The sequence below is a fragment of the Rhinolophus ferrumequinum genome, chromosome 17, assembly GCF_004115265.2.
Source record: "Rhinolophus ferrumequinum isolate MPI-CBG mRhiFer1 chromosome 17, mRhiFer1_v1.p, whole genome shotgun sequence".
NCBI lineage: Eukaryota > Metazoa > Chordata > Mammalia > Chiroptera > Rhinolophidae > Rhinolophus > Rhinolophus ferrumequinum.
Genome location: NC_046300.1, coordinates 66,506,946 through 66,533,067, shown reverse-complemented (window position 1 = coordinate 66,533,067; position 26,122 = coordinate 66,506,946). Strand labels below are relative to the sequence as shown.

The following is a 26,122-nucleotide window of genomic DNA, read 5'->3' as shown; positions in this document are numbered from 1 at the left end:
TGTGTCTTCCAGTTTTTTTCCTGTAGTTGATTTCTAATTTCATGGCACTGTGGTCAGAGAAGACAATTGGTATGATTTCAATTTTAAATTTAGCAAGACTTGTTTTGTGGCCTAACATGTGATCTATCTTGGAAAATGTTCCATGTGCGCTTGGAAGAACGTGTATTTTGCAGCTTTAGGGTGAAATGCTCTGAAAATATCGATTAAATACAAGTGTTCCGATGTGTCATTCAAGGTCGTTGTTTCCATATTGATTTTCTGTCTGGAAGACCTGTCTCTTCTTGTCAGAGGTGTGTTGAAGTCCCCTATTATGATAATGTTACTGTTGATCTTTGTCTTTATGTCAGTCAGTATCTGTTTTATATATTTAGGTGCTCCTATGTTGGGATCATAGATGTTTACTAGGGTTATGTTCTCTTGTCAGATCGATCCCTTAATTATCACATAGTGCCCATCTTTGTCTTTAAATATATTCTCCATTTTAAAGTCTATTTTGTCAGATATAAGTATTGCAACTCCAGCTTTTTTCTCATTTCCATTTGCGTGAAATATCTTAATCCAACCCTTCACTTTCAGCGTGTGTGGGTCTTTCGATTCTAGGTGAGTCTCTTGTATACGGCATATACAAGAGTCCTGCTTTCTTAACCACTGAGCCAACCTATGTTTTTTGATTGGAACATTTAATCCATTTACATTAAAGATGATTATTGATAGGTACATAGTTATTGCCATTTTTCAAATTTGTAATTAGATTGTTTTCATCTTTCTTCTGTTTACAGAAGCCATTTTAATATTTCCTGCAGTGCTGGCTTGGTGGTAATAAATTCCTTTAGCTTATTCTTTTCTGGTAAGCTCTTTATCTCTCCTTCAATTTTAAATGATAGCCTTGGTGAATAAAGCAATGTAGGTTGTAGGCCTTTGTTTTCCATCACTTTGAGTATTTCCTGCCTCTCCCTCCTGGCCTTCAATGTTTCTGTAGAAGATCATTTGATAGTTTTAAAGGAATTCCCGTGTATGTAACCTGCTGTCTTTCTCTTGCTGCTTTTAGGATTCTCTTTTTGTTTTTAACCTTTGCCATTTAACTGTAATGTGTCTTGGTGTGGATCTGTTTGGGTTCATCCTGGTTGGAACTCTCTTGACTTCCTGGGCTTGTATGTCGGTTTCCTTCACCAGGTTAGGGAAGTTTTCAGATATTATTACTTCAAATATGTTCTGGATCCCTTGCTTCCTCTCTTCACCTTCTGGTATTCCTGTGATGCGCATGTTGTTGCGCTTGATGTTATCCCAGAGGTCTCTTAAACCATCTTCATTGTTTTTTATTCTTTTTTCTTTCTGTTGTTCTGTTTGGGTGATCTCTGCTAACTTGTCTTCTAAGTCGCTGAATCGATCCTCTGCTTCATCTGACCTGCTGGTAATTCCTTCAAGTATTCTTTATTTCAGTAATTGCGTTCTTTATTTCTAACTTGTTGTTCATTATGATTTCTCTATCCTTCTTTATGTCGTCTCTAAGCTCTTTAAACATTCTTGTCATCAGTGTTCTGAACTCTGTCTCTGATAGGTTGGTTAGCTCTATTTCATTTGTTTCTAATTCTGCAGGTTTCTTCTGTTCTTTTATTTGGGACATGTTTCGTTGTTTCCCCATTCTGGCTGACTCGCTGTGTTTGCTTCAATGTATTAGGTAGATCACCTAGGGTTCTGAGTTCTTGCTGGGTTATCTTATGTAATATGTGTCCTTTATATTTGACTTGCACTACTTCGTTCTTCTACTCTGCGTGTGCTCCAAAGGTGACTCTTGTGTTGTGTATATTGTCCTGTTAAAGTTGATCTTTAATTGCTTTTCGCTTGTGAGTAGGTTCGATTGACTCCTAGGCTGACTAGTTGTGAGACTTGGCTCTGCCCACAGCGGATGTAATGCTGCGTGAGGGGTGACCGCTCAAATGAGGTTTGGCCCCTATGGGCTCTTGTGTCTGTAGAGAATTCCCTCTGGGTGTGTCACTTGTAGGTGAAACCCGATAGTACTCTGTGGTGAATCTTGTGCCTCTTGAGCTGGGCCCTGGTGTAGGGCAATTTCAGAACAAAGCAAATGACCAAGCAAAACCACAACAATAAAGAAAAAACCAAATACATTCACATATAAAAACAACTGGTAACCCACACTGAACACAGGCAAAAATATCAAAGATTTAAAAACAAAACAAAAGAAAAAAAGCAGCGCCAGTCTTTGCTTAAGCCCACCAAGTAATCTCCAGGTTGTCCTCTGCTGTACCAAAGAGTCCTCTGTATTGAAGAACAACTACTTGGAGCTGATGGGCCCTGGAGAAACACACTGTTCCCCAATATTTCCCAATAAAATTAAAAAAATAAAAAAATAAAAAATAAAGTGATTATCAATATGTATATAGTTATTGACATTTTATTACTCCTATTTTTGATCTTCGTTTGGTAGTTTTCTCCTGTATTTTGCTTCAAGGGGTCCTTTTAACATTTCTTGTAATACTGGCTTGGTGGTAATTAATCCTTTTGCTTTTTCTTGTTTGGGAAGCTCTTTAGCTCTCCTTCAATTTTAAATGATAGCTTGCTGTGTAGAGTCGTTTTGGTTGTAGGCCTTCGTTTTTCATTACTTTGAATATTTTCTGTCACTCCTTTCTGCCTGCAGTGTCTTTTTAAGAAATCAGCGGATAGTCTTATGGGAGCTCCCTTGTAAGTAACGAGTTGTCTGTCTCTTGCTGCTCTTAGGATTTTCTCTTTGTCTTTAACCTTTGGCATTTTAATTATTGTGTGTCTTGGTGTGGGCCTGCTGAGTTTCATCTTGTTTGGGACTCTGTACTTTCTGGGCTTCTATGTCTTATTTCCTTCACCAGGTTGGGGAAGTTTTCAGTCATTTCTTCAAATTGGTTCTTGATCTCTTGCTCCATCTCTTCTCCTTCTGGTACTCCTATGATGCGAATGTTGCTATGTTTGATGTTTTTTTAAAATTTAAAAAAATTTTTTTTTCTTTTTGTTGTTCTGATTGGGTGTATTCTACTACCTTGTCTTCTAAATCACTATTTGATCCTCCTCTTCATCTAATCTGCTGTTGATTCCTTCTAGTGTATTCTTCATTTCAGTTATTGTAGTCTTCATTTCTGACTGTTTCTTTTTTATGGTTTCTATGTCCTTGTGTATGTTGGCCATTTCTTTGTTGAAATTCCCACTAAGTTCCTTAAGCATTCTTGTAACCAGTGTTTTATACTCTGTCTCTGGTAGGTTGATTGCCTCCATTTCATTTAGTTCCATTTCTGGGAATTTAGTTTTTTCTCTTATTTGGGACATGTTTGTTTCCTCATTCTCACTGCCTCTGTGTTTGCTTCTATGTATTAGGTAGATTTTCTGTGTCTCTCAGTCTTTGCTGGGTGGTCTCATGTGATAGGTGTCTTATGTGGTCCATTGGTGCAGTCTTCCTGATCTCCTGTGTGTGTTCCAGGAGTGTCTGTTGAATGGTTTGTGTGTTGTTGTTGAGCCTTGATTGCTTTGGCACTTGAGTGGGTGGGATTGCCTCCCAGGATGACTGATTGTGAGGACTGGCTATGCCCACAGAATATGATCTGATGTGTGGGGGCTGACCCCTCAGTAGGGGATTCACATTTGCAGGCTTCTGTGCCTGTTGAGACCCCCCTTTGGGTGTGCCACTTGTGGGGCTAATCAGGTAGTACTCTGGTTTGAAGCCAGCTTCTGGGTGTGTTGTTTTTGGTGCCTCATAGGAGCGTCTCCCATGCAGTCCAATTTAAGCCTGGCCTGTGACTGTCCTGGGGCTACCTGGTAGGAGCCACAAAGCTATATGCGTTTGGTTGCTGCCTGTGCTGGACCTATAGGTATGTGTGGGGCTAGCCTCTCTGTGAATTCAGGCTGGCTGCCACCAGTATTGGACCTGGGGCACTTTAGCAAAAGGCCCAGGGCTCTCTAGGATTATTCCCACCTGTCAGCTGCCTATAGGCCCAGCTATTGGAAGAGACTCCTTAGGTGGGTGGGCCGGGTTGGTTGACCTGACGTTGTGAATGCCTTTGATGATGCAGCACTAGCTGGGTGGGGCAGAGTCTCAGGGAGTCACAAGGCGTGGCTGGTGGTTTTTACAAAGTTAATGTAGATTCAGGTCTTGTGCCAGTGGCTGACCTGTGACCACTTCACAAAGCATCCAAGAACACCGCAGCCAGCCACCAATCATGTTGGGGCAGTGCCTGGCTTGTGACGATTCTGCGAATCACCCTGAGAACACTGCAGCCAGCCACTGCTTGCCTCGGGCCCACAGATCCCCGAGAGCTGCCCAAGAAAGGCTGCGGCACAGGATCTGGGTCACTAGCCACCACCAACAGTTCCTGGGCCCCTGTGGACTGTCCGCTGCTGTAAAAGGCTTCTGTGGCTTGTGGGATAGGGCTGGTGCCCAGGAGCTGAGAGTGCCCTGGGCAGTGCAACACCAGCCATGATAGGCAGGGTCCCAGGGACCAAGGCAGTGCGCACATGCAGATTTCACCAGACCAATGTGGTCCCAGATTTGACCCTTTGGGGGAGGGGTCAACATAGAAAAGATGGCACTGTCCTGTAGGCTACACATGAGGCAGTCTCCGCCTGGGGATAATGGATCCTATCCCTCCTGCCCTCACCATGAATCCACACATCTCAGTCTTTGCCTGTATGTCTCTGGTGCCTCTCGAGTTGCTACCCCTCCACCAGAGACCAGGTGAGTGTTTGCAAGTGAGTGTGTCTGTGTGCAGGATTTTTAAGAGGGTGTCTGGGTTTCCAGCCACCTTCTGTCTCACCCAGATAGACAAGAGTCCTCACTGATTTTCACTGCCAGATGCTGTGGGAATTCCTCTTCCTGGCATAGGATCGCAGGGCTGGGGAGCTCGATGTGGGGCTGGGACCTCGCCTTCTTCAGGGGGGACCCCCACCACTGATGTTCCCTCCTGATGTTCATCCCTCCTGATGTTCAACCACTGTCTATCGGTTTGGGGTCAGTCTGTTTTGCGTCTCCTCCCCTCCTACCTTTTTTGATGTGGCCTCTTTATATCCTTAGTTATAGGGGTTTTGTCCAGCTGATCTTCAGATGTTTCTTAAGGTTGATAGTTCAATAATTTATTTGTACTTTTGGTGTGATCCTGGGAGGCAGTAGGCATAACGTTTACCTAATCTTCCATCTTGGACCTCTAATAGCTTCCATCTTTTGAATACTGTACCGACCACCAAGCTGTTTGAATTATCATTTCCTTCTCATGTAACCCTGGGATACATTCTTTAATTTTTCCCTTTTTACAGATGAGGTTTATAAGTCTTGGAATTGAAGTTAATTAACTTGTATCAAGGACATTACAGAGCTAGTAAATGGCAGACCTGGGATTCAGTTCAGATTCTGATAATAAAGTTAGTATCTGTAACTATTATAACTAATTTATCCATAAACTATCTCCTTATATTCGGTTTAGGAGTGATCTTGGTTCAGCAAATGCATTATAGCTCCAGGAAACATTGGGTTCAAAGGTAACTAGGTTATGAAGCCCTGGGTCTTTTGGGGTCTGCCAGGTTATTGTTGTTGTCCTTATTATTATTATTAATTATTATTATTATTCCTGTTAGAGTAGGAAGCAAGGGAGAGGGGTAAGGGAGGAAAGGAGGCTCAGAGTTTAAGTTTGGAATGGAATGGTGTTGGCTTGATATACTGTACTGGTGAGTTTAAATGATTTAAGACAGTGTTGGACAGCCACAGAAACTTTTTCAAATAAAAAAGTGACAGTCAGACTTCTGTTTTAGAAAAATTATTTTGGGCTTCAGTGGAAGACTGACTGATCAAGGATGAAACTAGAAACAGGAAAATCAGTTCATTTCTTTTAGTGTGAAAGAAGGGGAAATCCCCATATAGTAGATCTGAAAATAACACTTTTGCTTTCTGCTTTTTTTTTTTAAAGTAATAATTTGTCTAACACAAACAATTTGTTTTATTGTTTCCCATTTTTTGGTTTGTTTGTTTCTGGGGGTTTTTTGGAAACCAATTAGTGTACTTTTATTGATCCCCTGCAGTGTCAAGCACCAGCTATATTCACTGGGAGGAGGAAGTACTATGACAATAGTACTATAACTAATACTTACTGTGGCTGAAAAGAAATTTTTAAGTATCTATTGGTTACTAGGGGGTATTCAAACAGAGAGAGGAGTCATCTCTGATTTCTTTTTTCTCAGCTAGGGAAGAAATCTAAGTTATTTAGTTTGTAAAATGTTAAAAAATGCTGAAGGATTTCCTTGTAAAATGATCGATAGATTCAGTAGATAAATGTATACTGTCATTGATGGTCACTTATTATACTTTGTAATTTAAGAACTTCATGAAACTTTATATTAAATCTGCAGATTAACCCTTCCTGGAAGAATTATAGAAAATGGAAGTGAGCAAGGGTCCTATGATGCAGATAAAGGTACTTATTTTGAAATTTTTGTTAGTTTTGTCCTTTGGATTCTTCATGTTAGAGCAACTACATAAAAATCTTTCAAGATACCGCGAGGACCTTTTAGGTGTATTGCAAGTGCAATCTGACCCTGTCATTCTATTATTTCACAGTACTCAGTGCTGTTATTTATGAATTTCTTAATAATGACAATTTTTTCAGTCTTTTAAAGTATTTCACAGTATTCTTTCAAGTAAAGTTAAATTAAATACTCTGGTTCTATTTTCTAGTAGTTTTATTTCGTACTTCCCCTACATTTATTAAGTGTTTAAAAGTAAAAGAATGTGTGAGGCGATCAAAGGTGTGGGTGATTTTAGCTGTGAATCAAATCTTTCTTGTACAACTTCAATCTTAAATTTAATAACATGTAGGTGTGAGAGAAGCTGACCATAGATGGCATTTAAAGGCTAATTGAATTTTCTTCTCATGATTGATTAAGTCCTTCATTTCAGCTAGGCAGGAAACCATTTATTTTCCCTTTATAGAAACCTCTGGATTTTCCTTTGTTACTGGATATGGAATAAGAATACATTGTCTACTCTTCTGTAGTTTATTCAGTGAATATTTCTTGACCTCAGTGAACCAGGGTAAGGGAGGATAGATGGGATGAAAGAGTTAAATGGCAAAGTTCTAACCAATAATGAAGTATGATTGATGTGATAATAAAATATAATGAAACTGCCTTCCTGAGTAGTAAATCTACTTTTAATTGCAGATAAGTTGCATATTACAACAGTTATTAAATTTTAAAAGTACACAGGGGGTTAGGAAGCTTGTATATGAAAAAATACGTGGGTTGAGTTGTATTTGATATATTATGATAAAGTTCAGTACACTGAAAGAGGTAAAATGTTTTAAAATGTAAGAGTAGTAAATAATAGAAGTTCATAAGGGAGCCTAGATGAAGTTGATAAACCCACTTAAGGAAAGAAACTAAGCACAGAGATAGAATTTGGGTCTGCCTTAGGCAGACTTTAGGGATGTATCTCTTGAGATATCAGAGAACTTTATTAAGCCATAATTGTTTTATTTAAGATTTGTATATCTTTGAAACTGCTGCTGTTCTTCATTGGATAAGATAGCCTGACTTTTGCCCCTCTAGTCCAGAAATAAAATTTATAAGTAGCTACTGGTTAATTCTATTACCTTCTCAACCATTGAGTTTTAGACGTTTTGACTGGACTTTTAATATTATCAATAGTTAAGGTGATACTGCATGAGACTAAAGCATTCTGTAGCTTGAACAGATTAATTTCTTATAGAGGTGACAACTGAATCAGTGGTTCTGAAAAACCTTGTTGGAATCTTTTTCTCTTTTGATTTTTATTCACTGTTTACAATAAGGGTATAATTTTGGAGCTCTATAAAATAGAATTATATTTTAACAAGATATATTTCTTTAATACATTTGTGAAGTCTTTAATATTTTAATCTTGCTAAGCATGAAACAAATTTATCTTTAAGGACTCTTTACCATTCAGTTACCCAAAGAAACTCCTGGCCAGCATTTTGAGGGGCTGAACATGTTAACTGCTCTTCTGGCACCAAGAAAATCCAGGACTGCAAAACCACTTGTGGAAGAAATAGGTATGTTTATTGCAGTTGTGGGAAAATAAAGAAAAACAGAATATTAAGAATGCTATGTGTTGCTAAGGGGAAAGGGGTATAGCAAATAGGAAATTGGAGAGAATACTTCAGGTGACAAGAAGGTCATGTGAAAACATGTGAAAATAGATAATTTGTTTACATATATTTTAAAGACATAAAGAGTTCTATTGAACCAGTAGGTCAGTGACATTTTTGGACCAATTGAAACAGCATCTCTATCTTTGGGAAAATATTGACCACTTGAGCTAAGATTAGAAGTGTACAATTCAATGAATTACATGAAGCGTGCACCACTTAAGTCAAGGAATGGAACATTTCCAACATCCTGGAATCCCATCCGGTGTCTTCTCCTAGTTACTTCTCCCTCCCTCTTCCTGGCTTCTTTCATGTAACATGAGATTTATTCATATATGGCTATTCACATATTGCTTTCATTGCATTTATTATTTATACATCCTTTTGTCGATGGACCTGTTGGTTGATTCTATTTTTGGGGCTATCAAGAATTGTGGGGCTATGCATATTGTTGTTCCTGTCTTTTGATGCAACATAGGCAGGGATTTTTTTCTGTACGTTTTCTTGCCCAAATTGTACTTAGGAATTCCAGTACTTTAAAAAATTAATATTTAACAACTTAGGTACTTCTTCAGTTTCTGAGGAAGGAGGAGAATATGATGATGAAGAGTTTGATTGGGAAATTGAGCAGTTCCCCTATGAAGAGGTATCTGAAAGTGCTCTGAAGCTGCAGTGCCACTATGGATTTGGAGACTTACGATCAGGAGTGTTTCAGCGGTTACAGGTATATTGTCTTCCTAAAGACCTGGGCATTGTAGGATTTTACCATGTGGATATTTTAATTTCAGTTCTGCTCATACTGGGAGTTCTTTGTGCACTGTGTAGAGATGACATAGAGCACAAAGAACAGCTCCTCGTATGCACTCATTGCATGGGTGTTTGCTCCCATCAGTGGCATCGGCTGCTCTGTCCAGTGTTCCTGTGCTTGCTGATGGAAGACGTTCTGTTACTTTCTTCTTTCTCTACTTTCTTTTTTCTCTGTTCTGTATTCTAGACATTAGGTTTCTAAAATACAAAATGGAACCCCCTCTCATACTTCCTGGAAAGCTTTGTTTTATACTTCTGAAAAATGAAAATAGTGTACTCATGGCCTGATGCTTCTTCTGTTTTATAGATAAATGAGACAGAATGTTCCTGGTGAGAATGACTTTGCATCGTTTGATCAAATTGTTTAGTTTTTGGTATACAGTAGGCACTTTTGTCTATTTACTCTTGATGGAGGTTGAATGTAATCTCTTATTAAAACCCTATTATATGTGAGTTAGGCTAAAAAGGAATGATATCACTTTCCTTCCTTGAACAGTGCAGGAATGTCTACTTCATTTTAGGGTATGTAGGGAGATTGAAATGAATGAAATGGAGAGGAGAGATTTTGAATTATTTTGTACTTATGTTGTATTATAAAAAATGTATCTCTAGAATGTTATGTGATGAAAGTGTTGGTGAACCACTAACTTGTGTTCTTAATTGTTTTTAAATGAAAGAAACAGTCATGAACTGTTTTTTGTTTTGTTTTTACTTCATCCCTGTCTGGGCAGATGATATTAATTCTATTTAGAATGTGGTTTGTTATAGTAAGACATGTGAGTCTACCAAGTAAAGGTAGATGGCTTATGTTGTAGTCCTACTTCTGCTTCTGTTTAGATTTGGGATCCCAGGCCAATTATTTGACCACAAACAGGTTTCATCTCCTCTTTGTAAAGTAGAGATTGCTCGCCTACTTTATAAAGTCATTTAGGAGATTTAAGGAGATGATACATTGTGTAAACTCTTTGAAAACAACTATAAGATGCTAGAAAGACCTCTGCCTTTGAAAAAATATAAAATGCTGTCAAGATTCCTTAAAGGGAACAAAATTGGGATTTACTTAGGAGCAAATAATGCTGATGAAATATTTCCTTCAAAAACCTGAGACACTTTCCTGCTGAAATATGATTTCTCTGTAATCTCTCTCTATAATCACATACCCTGATCATCTCTGAGGTAGTAAGAATAGAGTCAGTTTCTCTGGGTGTTGAACACACAATGTGATAAATAGATGATGTATTACAGAATTGTACACTTGAAACCTATATAACTTTACTAATCATTGTCACCCCAATAAACTTTAATTAAAAAAAAATAGAATAGTCAGTTTTGTCTGCAGTGGAAAGAATAACCAATGGACTTCAGTTGTTTGGCTGAGAGCTAGTTTGTGGTCAGTCTGTTTTGGGCTTGACCGTCTAAGTCGATGAATGAATGTAAAAGTCACTTAGACTGTCCATTCGGGTTGAACATGCTTCCCGAGGACGGGAACTTGGTTTCTTAATTGCTGCTGCTGTTGAGGAAAGATCCTTAGAGGGATTTCTGCCAGGTTGCTGAGAATATGGAGGGGTGCCATATTGTGAGTATGGGCCAAGCAAACCCCTGTTAGGTCAGAAGTTCTTGTGCCTATTGAAAATGTTTACTAAATAAGTAATTTGGGTTGACTTAAGAAAGAAGTTATTATAAATATTCTTTATATCTTTTTGACTGTGTTAACTAATGTAACAAATCCCTAGATACCTATCACCCAGATTAAAAAATAAAACATTGCCAGCACATTTGGAGCCCTGTGTATCCCTTCCTGATCGCATGCCTCTGTTTCCCCATCAGAAATGAACCATTGAATTTAACGCTTATTATTCCCGAATATTTGGCTTGTCCAAAATCATTAAACTGTTCTTCGTTTTAATGGAATGAACATTGCTTTTCTAAACAATTTGAACGTATTTTTCCCTCAATGTAGGAAAAAAAAGCTATGCATGTGACAAAGCTCTAAGGGTACTACCGTATTTCCCTGAAAATAAGTCCTTGCTGGACCATCAGCTCTAATGCGTTTTTTGGAGCAAAAATGAATATAAGACCCGGTATTTTATTATATTATATTATATTATATTATATTATATTATATTCCCGGTCTTATATTAAAATAAGGTGAGTCTTTTAATAGCTTCCCCCTCCCCATTTAGTGTGTGCACATCCACAAATTCTGCTGTGGAAACACTAGTTTATTGAGTATGGGTGCTGGCCAGACCTCACAGGGGATAAATAAAATGCGGTAAGTTTACAGTCTGTATTACTTTTCTAAATCCTTCAAAGCATGAGCCCTGAAGCTCACCTTCTGCAGGGAGTTGGGTATCCATGCTCCTCCCATGTCTGCACAGCAGCCGCTGACAGGTGCTGGGTGTGCCCCCGGGACCAGGTGTGCTGGGCTCAGTGTGTTGGCTCTGTGTTCCTCTTCCATCCTGGCATCTGGGTGCACGTGCTGTTCTGGGTGCACGTTTTACCAGGGGGCTTCCCAATACACAAATGTAGTCTTTAAAGAGTACTGTGTGTTCTTACATGAATTAGATTCGAGGACTTCGGTGTCTTCATGACAATTCAGAAATATCAGAACTTATGAAACTGTGAACCAAGATGCCAAGAATTAAAGGATGCCCTCTTTTAGGTATTAAGGTAGATGTGCTACAAACATCTAGCATAATTGTGATTCTTTGCAGAGTCCTTTTGCCTTTAGAGATGCTCTATTTGTGACATTCATACCATGTGGTTGAGAACTGAGTGATTATGTAAGAATAAAAACATGACCCTTTTCCTATGACTGAAACAGCTAAAAGAAACTGAAATGCTTACTGCATAAATAAGAGCTTTGAGAACATCTCTTCTAATTTAAAATGATGTATTTAAGAAACATCACCATTTTCTCCAGTAGTGTTTTCTCTTAAGTTTAGAGTTTCTCTTTTTCTGCCTTTGGGTGAGAAAATATCTGTAAAGTTATGTTGACTACTCATATTCTACTAGTATTTTTACAGTTTCTTTATTCCCCCCCCTTAAATGAAAAATAGCTTTATTTTCTCTGATGATAAAAGCAATGTGTAGTCATTATAAAAATGTAGCAAAATTAAACATCATCCATAATTCAAATACCCAGGCATGTTCTCTTAATTGAGTAATTTAACCCTTTTTAGAGGAATTAGTATAGTCTTTCATGGTTTTATTCCTACAACCATTTACAGAGGGTTTGCTTGTGAACTTTCGTATTTTGTACTGATAATGAGAAGAAAATAAAAATATTTTTGCTGAAACAAATTCTCTTTCAACATTCCTTCCTTCTGCCCCCACACACATGCCCTTCTTTCTTTCCTTTCTGTAATTGCTGTCAGCCACCAGGGTGCCTTTGGAACACTGCCGTGGCAGCTCAAAGTCAGGGCTTCACTACAGCTTCTGGTGGTGGTGGCTGCCAGCAGCAACAATCCTAGAGTCTCTGGGTGCCAGGCCAGCAAGTTGCTGGGACCACTGCTGCCAGCAGCTGCCGGACTCTGGTTGCTGGTCCCCTCCTTCCCTCAGCTATATCGTTGTTTTCAGGAGACCCACTGTCCAGATTTGCACAGTTCTTCATTTTCTCTATGGACAGTCTCTGCTTTAGCTATGCTGAAACTCACATAAGCCTGGTTTAAATCCTACACCACCTTTTCTTAGCCGTGCCCATCTTTAAATACCTTCCATAACAGTGGTCATGGGAATGCTTTTTTTTTTTTTTTTTTTTTTGCTTTTTTTAAATCACTTTTGCCCTCCTGTAGTTTAACATTTCTCATCCTCTTTTCTTCCTTCCTTTTGGTTGATTGATTGATGCCTTAGATTTCTCTACCCCAAGCTAACTCTGCTCTGGATTGTCCCAGTTTCTCTTGAGGGTGCAGTTTGAACAGGGCCACTGCGTGTGCTTGTGCACAAGACAAGCCTGAATGGGCTTGCACTGCTCTGGACGCTCAAGTTCTGCGGGTGCACGTTGTATAGCTGTGTGTAGAGCTCCAGCCTGGAGGCAACGAGGAAATGGAGGAGACAGCAGGGATAACTGCTTTCTTATCTTAACTCTCATCCCCATGAGAGCAGGACCATTTTTATTTCTATTTCATTTTTATTTCATATTTATTTTTATTTCTGGATCTCTAGCACCCAGAACAGTGTCTCGCTCACAGCAGGCCCTCATGCACTATTTGCTGGATGAAAGATTTAATACTGAATGCCAAGCACAGTGCTGGGATATAGTGAGGAAGAAGATAGGCCAGACCCCTGCCCTCATGGAATGTTCTCTTGGGAGATACTGTAATCATGTGAAAAACAAATAAACAAGATCATTTCAGACAGTGACAAGTGAAGAAGGATGGGTGATATGAGAAACCACAGGATGCTAACTACTTTGGCTGGGGCGTCTAGAGAAGGCCCCTTTGAGGAAGTGACATTTGCACTGAATCATGAATGCTGAGAAGGGTACCGTAAGTGCAAAGGCTCAGAGTTCCAGAAATGCAAAGAAGTCTGGTGTGTGGCTTAAGTGTATTTGAGCGGGAAGGGAAGGTAGGAGATGAAGCTGAAGAGTAAGACGGGGGCTGGATTATACAGAGCTTTGGACTATGGTAAGAGTCTGAGTTGATTCTCGGTGCAATTAGTGTTTTGTTTTTTTCATTAAAAGTTTATTGGGGTAACACTGTTAGTAAAGTTACATATGCTAAGTGAAATAAGTCAGACAGAAAAAGTTGAGAACCATATGATTTCACTTATATGTGGGATATAAAACTGAAAGCAACAAAGAAACAAGGCAAGCAATTAGTGTTTTTAAATGCCTGGGGCTACTTCATTTATCTAAAGACTCCTAGATTACACCACATTTATGACATTATATCTGGTCCAGATGAAGTAATGAAATGGGACGTTTTAATCTCTTCTCCCCTTTTTTTATTGCTGTGAGTAAGTGAGGAAACGGAACGGGAGGGGAGGGTATGTACTCTCAGTAGGAAGTCGGTGAGTGTCAGGGAACTGCCTTGGAATAGAAAGGTGGAGAGAAAGGAAACTGACATTGTTGAATGTATCAAGCCCCGTACTCGATTTTGTTTAACTCTCCCTACACACACACAAAATGTCCACATGCCAATCCCAGGAACTTGTGAATATGTTACCTTACATGGCAAAAAGGGACTTTTCAGATGTGATTAAGTGAAGGGTCTTTAGAGGAGGAGATTATCCTGGATTCTCCAGATGGTCCCAATCTAACCACGTGGTTCTTTTAAGAGGGTCAAAATGAGAAAAGAGAAGGCCACGTGATGATGGAAGCCAAGGGATGAAAGGCATTGTGATGTGGGACGATGAGCCAAGGAATGAGGACAGCCAGTCATGAACATGGATAAAGCAAAGAAACAAATTCTCCCCTGGAGCCTCCAGAAGGAACCAGACTTTGGACATCTGACCTCCAGAACTGTCAGAGAAAAAAATGTGTATTGTGTCAAGCCACTAAGATTGTGGTAATTTGTTGTAGCAACAAGAGGGAACTATGTAATACCTGGCCCCATGATGAAGGAATCGCTAGACTCATTTTTACAGTAAGGAAGATGAGGTTCAGAGAGGTTCTATAGTTAGAGTGGAGCTGGGTTTTAAATTCAGGTTTTGTTTTGTTTTGTTTTAGATTCCACATATAAATGAAACCATATGGTCAGTAATTGTCATTCTCTGTGTGACTCATAGAAACAGACCAAAGGGTTGGTTACCAGAGGGGAAGGTGTAGGGGGTGGGTGAAAAGGAGAAGGGGAATATAGTCAATAATATTGTTATAAGTTTACACAGTGACAGATGATTACTAGAATTAGTGGGGTGATCACATTATAAGGTATAAAAATGAATCGCTGTATTGTACACCTGAAACTAATATAAATAATAGATACTACTATACTTTAAAAAAAAATTTAAATAAATAAATTCAGGTTTGTCTAACTTCAAAGTTACACTTTTTCTACTTCATCAGGCCTGCTTTCAGGAAAGAGAGAGAGAGAGAGAGAGCGTGCGCGCACACACACTCGCAGGAGACCCTTTGGGTCTAGAAGGAAAGAAAGTGGGGTGACTCACAGGTACTGGGGAGAGGGACTTGGGGTCCACAGACAGGAAATGGCTCTCATAGTATTCATCTTGCTGAGGTAAGGCTGCAGGTGTAACTTATCTTCCCCTGCACCTTTTCTAGCTCTATGGCCAGAGGAGCGCGTTTCCAGCAGGTTGAGGAAGGCTGGGAGGAGAGGAAGAGTGTAAGTCGCGCGACTGGGGGAAGAGGTGTTTCTGGTGGATTAGACTAGAACTCTGGAAGTGTTTTCCTGTGGAAACATTGCTGAGCACTTGTTAAACAGTTTGTGTTGTGAACACTCTATTGCAAGTTTATTAAATGGATTGAGTAAAACTTGTGGGTTGCCCTTGTGAGAATCTAACCACTATTTATAATAGTATTTCTATAGGAAAATACATTCTAAGTCCCCAGAAAGTAGATTGCAAAACAAGTTTTGGAATACACATTTTTATAATTTTATAAGCCAGTAATCTGGTTTTTGCCCAGAATGTTTGTTTAGAAGTATTAAGATATTCTGGATGTGACTTTCAAAAAGGTCTCTGGGCCATTTTATTGTATTAGAATGTGTTTAGATTAAATGTTGTTGATACTACTTAAGCTAAATGAATTGCAGGAATGGTGAGAATTTTTTTTAATTATTGTTATGCAGAAATTTTGATCGTGTGGGGACTCTATCTTAGTCTTTCCCTGGCTAATTCCATACAGTTCACTTTGTTGTAGGGATTTTGCATTAAAGCAGTAGACTTTAGGCCTGATTATTAGGCACTAACCTGTCATTCCATTTACAAATCTGTATTAATAGTTTGCCTGCACAACTCTCCACTAATTTATTTCCCTTGATTTCTTTTCAGGTAATATTCTTTAAGCTTCTTCTAGTTTCTGTATTTCTCACTTGGGTTTAGTAGTAGAAATGTGAGGTTGAAGAAAGAAACAAAAGTATAGTTTTAGGAATATTTTCATTGTATAGGTTTCTCTACTTCATAATTCTGATCACAAGAGAAAAGACCATATATATGATGGTATCTTACTAGACAGTTTTCCTAATACACCTGCTTTCTGTAGGATTTGCCCTAGGAAACATGCCACACATCAATATGTATGTATTAGGTGCAGATGACTACAGGACAGGTGAATATAGTGCTCCTTGAGAGCAGCTGAGCTAGCTATAGGAAGAAACAAAAGGAAAGTCTATGTGTAGGTGTCTGACATTCAAACCATTGTGTCTGTTAAGAAATGATTAAAGAAGACAATTTAGGTGATATCATGAAGGGGATAGTCTCCATTCACAGAACCGGAAAATGGGGCAGAAGTCAGGAAGCTTTTATAAGATAAAGAATTAAGAACAAGGAAGAGAAAAATAGAAAATATCTAATTGCCTGCGGCCACATAGTCAACCTAGTTAGGGGTGAGAAGGAATAGGAACTAAGTATAGAATCCAGAGTTGGCTTGGGGATTGGCTGACTGGATATACTGCATTTCTGGTCAAGCAGAGCATTTAGAGGGACACAAAAGTTATCTAAGTTTTGGTTTGCTTATCTGGCACCTGGAATAGGAACTCCATCTTGGGTCTAGAAGATTATTTTGACACACCTTTAATAACTGAAATCTCCAGGAGTAAATGGGAAATGGTGGAGAATTAAATGTTCCTGTTTGCTTGCAGGGCTTTATTCTTTTCTGGTTTTTATGTTAGACTTTTATAGCCTTCATATATCTTAAAAAGTTTGTTGTAACGATTAAATGAGATAGTTTATGTGAAAACTTCCAACAGGGCCTGGCAAGTAGTAGGTATTTAACAAACATTTGTTGGATTTGCATCTAGATGTCATAGGTAGTGTCATGGCTTACAAATCAATTACGGAGATTCTTCCCGTGTTGTGACATTTTGTGCAAAATTAGATTTTTCAGTGCTAAAATAAGACAGCAATTATTCTTTCTTGGTATTCTTAGGATGAATTCAGTGATGTTATCGATATTAAGGATCCAGATTTTACTCCTGCAGCTGAACGAAGGCAGAAACGCCTGGCTGCTGAGCTCACCAAATTTGATCCTGATCATTATCTGTGAGTATTGAATTTTTAAAAAAATGTTTTTTATTTTTCGATCACAGTTGACATACAGTATTGTGTTAGTTTCAGGTGTACAGCAGAGTCATTAGACATTTACATACCTTACAATGTGATCACCTGAATAAATCTGATACCCATCTGACACCGTGTGTGTGTGTGTGTATATACACACACACTCATATATGTATGTATGTATATATATATGACACTGTATATAGTTATTAAAATATTATTTACTATATTCTCTGTGCTATACTTTGCATCTCATTTCCTATTTTGTAACTACCGATTTGTACTTCTTAATCCCTTCCCCTTTTCACCCACCCCCAACCCCCTCCCATCTGGTAACCATCAAAATGTTCTCTGTATCTATGAGTTTGTTTCTTTATTTTGTTCTTTAGATTCCATATATAAGTGAAAGCATATGTCGTTTGTCTTTCTCTGACTTACTCCACTCAGCACAGTTCCCTCCAGGTCCATCCATGTTGTTGCAGATTATTAGAACCCATTCCCTTCCCTGGCTGAGCAATATTCTATTGTATGTATGTACCACCTCCTCTTTATCCATTCTTCTATCGACATACACCCAGTCTACCTCCACATCTTGGCTATTGTTAATAGCCGATGAATATATGGATGTACACGTCCCCTTGAAGTAGCGTTCAGATTTCTTTGGATAAATACCCAGAAGTGGGATTACTGGGTCCTTCTTTGTCTCTTGATATGGCCTTTGTTTTAAAGTCTGTTTTGTCTCTTATAAATATTGCTATGACTTTTTTTTTTCTGTTCCTTCTTCATGAAATATCTTTTTCCATCACTTTACTTTCAATCTCTGTGTGTCTTTCGATCTGAAGTAAGTCTCTTGTGTGCCTTTTCCATTCAGCTACCCTGTGTCTTTTGATTGGAGCATTTAATCCATTTACATTTCAAGTAATTGTTGACAGATCTGTAGTTATTGCCCTTTTATTATTCACATTTTTAATCTTTTTTTCCCTCTTCTTCTTAAAGAAATCCCTTTAACATTTCTTGTAATACTGATTTAGTCATGATGAATTCCTGTAGTTTTTCTTTCTTTCTTTCTTTTTTATTTTTCTGGGAAGGTCTTTATCTGTTCTTTGATTCTAAATGATAGCTTTGATGGGTAGAATAATCTTATTTGTAAGTCCTTGCTTTTTATGACTTTAAATATTTTGTGCCCATTTCTTCGCAAAGTTTCTATTCAGAAATCAGCTGACAGTATTATGGGGGCTCCCTTGTAGGTAACTAGCTGCTTTTCTATTGTGCTTTTAAGATTTTCTCTTTGTCTTTAACGTTTGGCATTTGAAGTTCTCCCTGAGATCATTGAGCATCTTTATAACAACTGAAACTCTGCCTCTGATAGATTCCTTGTCTCCGTTTTATTTAGTTCTTTTTCTGGAGCTTTGCTCTGTTCTTTTATTTGGGACATATTTCTTTGTTTCCCCATTTTGGCTGCCTCCCTGTGTTTGTTTCTATGTATTAGGTAGACCTGCTATGTCTTCTGATTTTGGTAGAGTGGCCTTATGTAGTGGGTGTCCTGTGGTGCCCAGGGGTGCAGTGTCCCTGGTCACCTGAGCTGGGTGCCCCAGGTGTGTCCCTCATGTGGGTTGTGTGTGTCCTCCTGTTGTAGTTGAGCCTTGATTGCTGTTGTCACATCAGTGGGAAGGATTGACTCTCAGGCTGATTGGTTGTGAGGAATGGCCATGACTGCAGTGGAGGAAGTATTGTGCAGAGGCTGACCCTACAGGGCAGGTTTCGCTTTAGCAGGGCTCTGGTATCTGCTGAGTCTGTCTTTTGGGTGTGTCATTTGTGGAGGTAGTTGGGTGGTACTCTGGTGTAGTTTGAAGCTGGCCACCAGGTTTGTTTGTTTTGGGGCCTCCTGGAGGGGCTCTGATGCGGGCCAAGGTCAGCTGCTGCCTGTGTCTGGCCTGGGGCCACCTTCTATGAGCTACAAAGTGATTTGCAGATGGTTGCCACTTGTGCTGTGCTGGGAGGTGCTTGGAAGAGGGTAAGCTGCTAACCAAGGCTGGCTGCCACTAGTGCTGGGTTTAGGGCTGGTCAGGCAGAGGTATGGAGCACGTTGCTGCCAGATGCTGCTTGTTTGGGGTTTGTGAACCTTTGAGAGATTTTAGGAAAGTCTGCAGCATGAGCCACAATGACCATTTGTATGGGAAAGCCACTGGAAGCAGCTTCTAAGGGCCTGTAAGTTAGGTGGGATGGGGTTTCAGAATGAACAGGGCAGTGTGAATGGTGTTAGTCAGGTTGATGGAGACTCCAGTATGGTTCCCACCTGTGCAGGCTGGGTGTGAGGAGGGCTCAACATTGTCTGGAAGAAAGTTGACCCTCCAGCCTTTGGCCCCGAAGTCAGACAACCCAGTTCCTCCCTAAATGTCCCTGGCGCCTTTTGAGCTGCTGCCCCAGTGCTGGAGCTCAGAGCCAGTGAGTCCATCAGTGACTAAGTTCATGCAGGGGCCCTTTAAGAGGAATGCCTGGGACTGCAGCCACCCTGTCTCACTCAGCCACAATCTCAGCTGGTTCTCACAGCCAGAAGTTATAGGGACTTCTCTTCCAGACACTGGAACCCTGGTCTGGGGAGCCTGGTGTGGGGCTGGAACCCTTTACTCCACAGATGGAGGACTTCTACAGCCGAGACATATATTCCTCACGATTTTTAATGGTCACACGTGGGTGTGGGACCAGCCCGTTCCGTGTCTCTGCCTCTCCTACCAGTCTCAAGGTGGATTCTTCTTCAGGTCCTTAGTGGTAGGACTTCTGTTCAGCTGGACTTCAGGTGATTCTCAAAGAAGGCTGTTCTGTAGTTTAGTTGTAATGTTGATGTGGTCATGGGAGGAGGGAGCCCAGCATTTACCTACTCCACCATCTTGACTGGAACTTGAGTATGGAGTTTTTTGAGGATTAAATAATTTACTTGACATTTTTATATAAAAGTTTTGAGTATGTTTTTAACTGTGCTAGGCATGTGCTTTTTGGATTCTAGAAATTAGTGATGACTCAAAACCTTAATTGTGTTGGAATTAACCTACACATGTTACACTTTTGAGATCTTTGTAAAATGTTGCTTCCTAGCATTTCATTCCAGCAACACAGAACTCTTCCAACATCTTTGAGTTTTTTCTTTCCAGGCTTAAAAATAGGACACTGAATTCGAGAATATTTGCATCTTTTATGTAGACTTTTTGTTGTGATTAACAGTCTTTAAGAATTTAAATCTACATTTACTGCTTTTCTTGGCTGATCCAGGGTTTTCCTAAAACTTGCTTCCACTACACCAGTAATCAAGGATCTGTTTCAAATTAAATAATTATTGTTTGTAGTAGGGTATAAAGAAAATCTCATTTTAAGTTTTGCTGTATTTTATTTCCCACCTGCATTAATGGTGTCTTTAGCCATAGTGCATCTCTATCAGGCCTAAGGAACTTACCTAATTAATGGATAGGTAATTAATCACTTGAGGAGAGATTGTGGTATGTTCATTGGCCATGTTAGCACCACTTCTTCCAAGAAAGTGATTGTCACCTGGCTTCTGGATGCTGGGTTCTCATAGGATGTGTGTCATATGTTGATTTAGATTTCAATTCTTCTTCTTCCCATGCTCTGGGCCAACAACTTCTAAACCATTAAACATGCAGTTGTAATCATCATATTCCCTTTTATTTGTATAATTCCCTTTTCTTTACAACAGCTGGGGAAAGGCGGTTAAGGGACTTACCGAAAGTCACACCACTACTAAATGGCTTGGCCAAGACTTGAAAAAGAGTCTTTCCGTTTATAATTCTGTATTTCCTTTTCATGTGCACTTTTTCAATTTAACTGCTGTTGCTCTTGTGATTATCATTATAGCTCCTGTGACACAGTAGGAGACTAATTGGAATGGCAGAAATATGTCTTGTGATGTGCAAGTGCATTGAGCGATGTGTCACGATAAATGGTTGAACTATTCAACATCCTGAGGGAAACTGAGTAAGAGCAGAGTATGTTATATTTTGGAGGACATCTGAGAGATTTCAATCCATTTATACTGCCATTTCTAATTACCTTTATCTCTCCAATTGTGGTTTTAACCGTTCACTAAAGAGTAATTTGAAACAACCTATTTAAAAAATCATCCTGAATATTTAAAGTGGAAATTTTATTGTCAGCAATTTTCTTGGGCAAGCATGAAAACAGAATTAGCTCTACAAGACTAAAATTTCAAGTGGGAGGGAGCTTAATTAGAAGAACTGCCTATTTTTCTCTTGTAAAAATAGAAGAATATCTATATAGCCTGAGAGAATTAGGAAATTGGAATTTATAGTTAGCAGTGTGATACCGCGTTTTCCCAAAGGTAAAACCTATCCGGACCATCAGCTCTAATGCATCTTTTTGAGCAAAAATTGAAACGACCTGGTATTATATTGTATTATATCATATTGTATTATATTGTATCGTATTGTATCGTATCGTACTGTACCCGGGTATTATATTATATAAGACCCGGTCTTATATTATAGTAAAATAAGACCAGGTCTTATACTAATTTTTGCTCCAAAAGATGCATTAGAGCTGATGGTCTGTCTGGGTCTTACTTTTGGGGAAACACGGTATTATAAGCAGCCCTTATTTTTCACCATCTTCTGTGTTTCTTCATCCAGAAGTTAGTAGTATGCATTAAATGTTCTTCCCACTTCTCAAGGAAGAGTTCTTACATGAGTGGTTTAAATTTAGTCATGGGCAAGTTTGGATAGTGGGAGTCATGAATTAAAGGTTCTTTGTGGTTCTCAACTTTTTCTGTCTGCCTTATTTCGCTTAGCATAATAATCTCAAGATCCATCCATCTTGTTGCAAATGGCACTATTTCATCTTTTCTTGGGGCAGAGTAGTATTCCATTGTGTATATATACCACAACTTCTTTATCCAATCATCTATTGAAGGACACTTTGGTTGTTTCCATGTCTTGGCCACCATAAATAAAGCTGCAATGAACATTGGAGCATATATGATTTCACTGATATGTGGTATATAAAACTGAAAACAACAAAGGAACAAGATAAGACAAATGAAGAAACAAAAACTCATAGACACAGACAATAGTTTAGTGGTTACCAGAAGGGAGGGGGTAGATGAGGGTAAAAGGGACCAACTATATGGTGATAGAAGGAGAACTGAGTCTGGGTGGTGAACACACAATGTGATATATAGATGATGTATTACAGAATTGTACATCTGAAACTATGTAACTTTACTAACAATTGTCATCCCAATAAACTTTAATTAAAAAAAAAAGGTTCTTTGTGACTTTTCTGGTAGCTATTAGATTGGCTAATTGTAATTTTTGTGTTACTCATTACTCATTATTTACATTGGCTGACTAACTCAACCAAATGTGTTAATATTAAGAAAGTAAAATTCTTTTAAATTTTCAATTAAAAATTTTTTAGGTTAGTACAGTAGAGGGAAGGGGTTTACTTTAAATTCTGATCTTCCATGCAGACAATACATTGAATGTATTGTATTACACATTTATGTATGTGATGTAATATACACATATAACACGCAACATATATTCCATTAGTGTACTAGATGATATTGTCCTTCCAAGTCATGTCTCCTCCTATTGTCAGGTTTTAGGGAAGACTCATTTTAATGTCTCCCTAAGGCAGAATGGTGAGGTAAATTGATTACGTAGATTTCAAAGGCACATATGAATTATTTTGGATTATTATTTTTAAAATTCTTTGTTGTAATATCTGGATGCCAGTTTATGATTTTTTTTCCCCGTATGGTTTCTAGCCCAGCAGAATTCTGGGCATATAGATGATCCGTTTATTGTTTTTGATTGTCCATTTTTTAGCCATTTGTAATTCCTTTTGGATATTATTTTTGTATTAAAATATACTGAAGTCATCTTAAAACATTTCTTAATAGTTCTTCCTCTTTTGCTTATTATAGCCAAGTTTTCTTGCTGAGAGTGTTTTTTTTTTTCCTTCCCAGGTAAATTGTTTTTTAATTATTGGCATATGTTTTATTTCAACAAGTTCATAAAATTTTGCCTGTTTCCTTCTTTGGGAGAAAATAAAAGAATTTAGTCAATATTCAAATATTTGTGAGATGAGAAAAGGGACAAAAATGATCAAATAGCATTTGGGGTCCCATTTCAAATTATAGTTTTCAGTGCTATAAATATATTAAAGAAATGATATACTGATCAGGCTTTTGGATTTATTAAGGAGATCTTAAGGCAACAGGTAGTAATTATGAGGTGAGAAGACGATCACCTACTTCCAAGGTGGTCCTCTATTCTAAAAGCAAGCTTAGGAAAAACATTAGAATAAAATTTCATTTACACGTATTCATTCTTTCATTTGTTCAACAAGTATTTCAGTGAACTGCATGCCAGGCAGTTTTGCAGACAGCAAGGAGTGTGTGGTGGCTACCCTCATGGGGCTTACATTCTAGTGGGGAAGTATACATATTTTGATTGTGACAAGTGCAATGAAAAAAAGCCAGGTTAAGGGTTTAGAGAGTGACTGGGCATCTTGCTGACTCTTCTATTTCAGCATGTCCAAATCGAACTCATCATCTTTAAAGTCTTCCTGAATGTTCTCCATGGTGGAGTGCCCGATTTTTCACTCTACTCACCCAGGTTAGGAACCTGGGGTTCGTCTTTGACTTCTTTCTTATCCCATACTTCCAATCTATCTTGAAGTTGTACTGTTTATCTCTACTGTTTCCTTTACTCCATCTATTTCTGGCCCTCATCTGTGTCACACTTACTGCAGCAGTCTCCTTGCTGCCTAAGTGACATCTCTACCTTCAGCCTGGACTTCTGGAAATCCATCAACTATAAAACCAGCAGTATAATGTCTTATGTACTGAAAATGAAAATCTGCTTAAACTAATGCTAGACTGTCCTTCGTTTAGAGCATGAGCTTCTAACTCCTTGTGGTAGCATAGAAAGTTCTCTGCGATCTGGATCCTGCCTGTCCCTTAGCGTCTCACTTGCCACTCCCTGCCACATTCTGCACTGTAGCAGTAATCAATGTTTGCATCTGCCCACCTGTACCATATTGCTTCTCACATACTTTGTACTCGTTGTATACCTTAGCCTTTTTCTCCCCTGTCTCATCCTGCCTTTTACGTATCTTTTAAGACTGGACTCAATTGTTACCCCCTACCGCCTTCTCTCCCAGATGGGTGGTGGAAACCCTCCTCAGTGCTCCCATGTTGTAAGTCATTCTTAACAGCATTCTGTGTTTGTGTGTATGGTTCCCATTAAAGTGTGGATTCCTGAAGGGCAGGGAGTGAGTCCTGCCGATCTCATCTCCCTGGTGCTACACACATGTAGAGGGCACTCAGTGAGGCTTGTCGGATTGAATGGCATTTAAAAACTTGAAAGTAATTTATTCTGGAAAGTAGACTATCAGTCAGCCTCAAATCTTGTTCACAAAACTCTTAAATCAGGGACAATGTAAAAATCATCGCAGTTTAATTGCTGGGACTGTATTAGTGAGAACTTACTCAAAATAATCACTTAAATATTCTGAAATTTTTGGGGTGTGGGGGGTATGCGGGTGGCAGAGATAGTTTTACAGAGCCAGTTCTTTTTTTGGTTTTTTCAAATAAGTTTTCCCTTAGGGCAAAACCCAGCATCTTTTCAGATGGGTTCATCTACCTTTGCGTTAAGTGTCCTTGGTGCTCTGGTGTCCAAGACCCTTTTCTGTCACCCTCACAGTTTTCCCTGTGCGATTCTGGCCTCATTAACTGTCTCATGTATCTCGTGAGTGTCAGACTTCCATGTCTAACTGCTTGTTGGACCGGTCTCTGTGTGTCCTAAAAGGACACCTCAAACTCAGCCTGTTCCAAGCAGAAGTCATCGTCACTCCAGCCATGTCTGCTAACATCCTGTGTTCCTGTCCCAATAAGTGGCACTGTTGTCCACTCAGTGGTCAAGGCCAGAATCCTGGGCGTCTACCTTGACTCCGGGCTCCCCTGACTCCTACGTCCTGAGGATTCTAGCTTCTAACTACATGTCAGATCTATCCACTTTCCTCCATGTCTATTGCCTCTATACTATTCTAGACAGCCACTATTTCTGTTCCTTCAGGTCCCTTTAAACAATTTCCCAGGTGGAAGTTTGAGTGATGTTTCTGGAACACTGATGTCAGTCCTGTATGCAAAAGCTCTAAGTGTTCAGTTGTTCTTAGGGATAAAACTCCTCTAGATTTTTTAACATGGCTTACAACGCGGTTGTCACCACAACACATTTTTTCTAGCAATTCTCAACTGTTTTTTTCTCTTAAGTATGCCTTCTTGTTTCCTAGCCTGTGCTAATTATTCTTTCAGCCCAGATTATTTTCTCCCACCTCTCTTAAATCTGGTTAACTGTTAATTATCATCCAGCTGTTGGCTAAGATATTAGTTCCTGCAGGGAGCTTGCCTGTCATTCCAATTTCATTTTGTCATAAACTCTTGTACTGTTACGTCATAGCTCCTACGCTGCATTCTAATTGTTTGACGCTCCCATGAGACCGTGAGTTCTGTGAGGGCCAGGGCTGCCTGTCTTGTCAGCAGTGTAACTCCAGTACCCAACATGGAGCTTGGAACGTGGCACAAAATTAGTATTTTGTTGATTTATTTAGCAGTTTAGCCATTTTTACTCTTATTTTGCTTATCCTTTTTGAAATTCAATTCCCAGGAAAAGTTCACATCCTGATTTGTGGATAAAAGTTTATAGTAGACCCTCAATTCAAAATGTTTTCTTCCATTTTATTTTCAGTTACAGTTCACATAACAGCATTATACGTATTAGTTGCAGGTGTACAACATAATGGTTTGGCATTTATGTAACTTATGAGGTGCCCCTCGCCCTGATAACTATTACCCACCTAACACCATATGTAGTTATTATAGTATTATGGACTGTATTCTCTATTCTGTACTTTACATCCCTGTGACTGTTTTATAACTGCCAATTTGTACTGCT

General features: G+C 39.0%; 1 protein-coding gene across 6 annotated transcripts in view; it reads left to right on the top strand.

Moving 5' to 3' along the window:
- The window catches only part of SHQ1 (SHQ1, H/ACA ribonucleoprotein assembly factor), a 221,105-nt gene that overhangs the window by 17,630 nt on the left and 177,353 nt on the right, over positions 1-26,122 (top strand). For all 6 annotated transcript variants that reach the window (XM_033133193.1, XM_033133194.1, XM_033133196.1 and 3 more), the window contains exons 2-5: positions 6,376-6,440; positions 7,935-8,057; positions 8,717-8,877; positions 17,002-17,114. In XM_033133193.1, the coding sequence (XP_032989084.1) occupies positions 6,376-6,440; positions 7,935-8,057; positions 8,717-8,877; positions 17,002-17,114 (462 nt within the window). The remainder of the gene's footprint in view (positions 1-6,375; positions 6,441-7,934; positions 8,058-8,716; positions 8,878-17,001; positions 17,115-26,122) is intronic.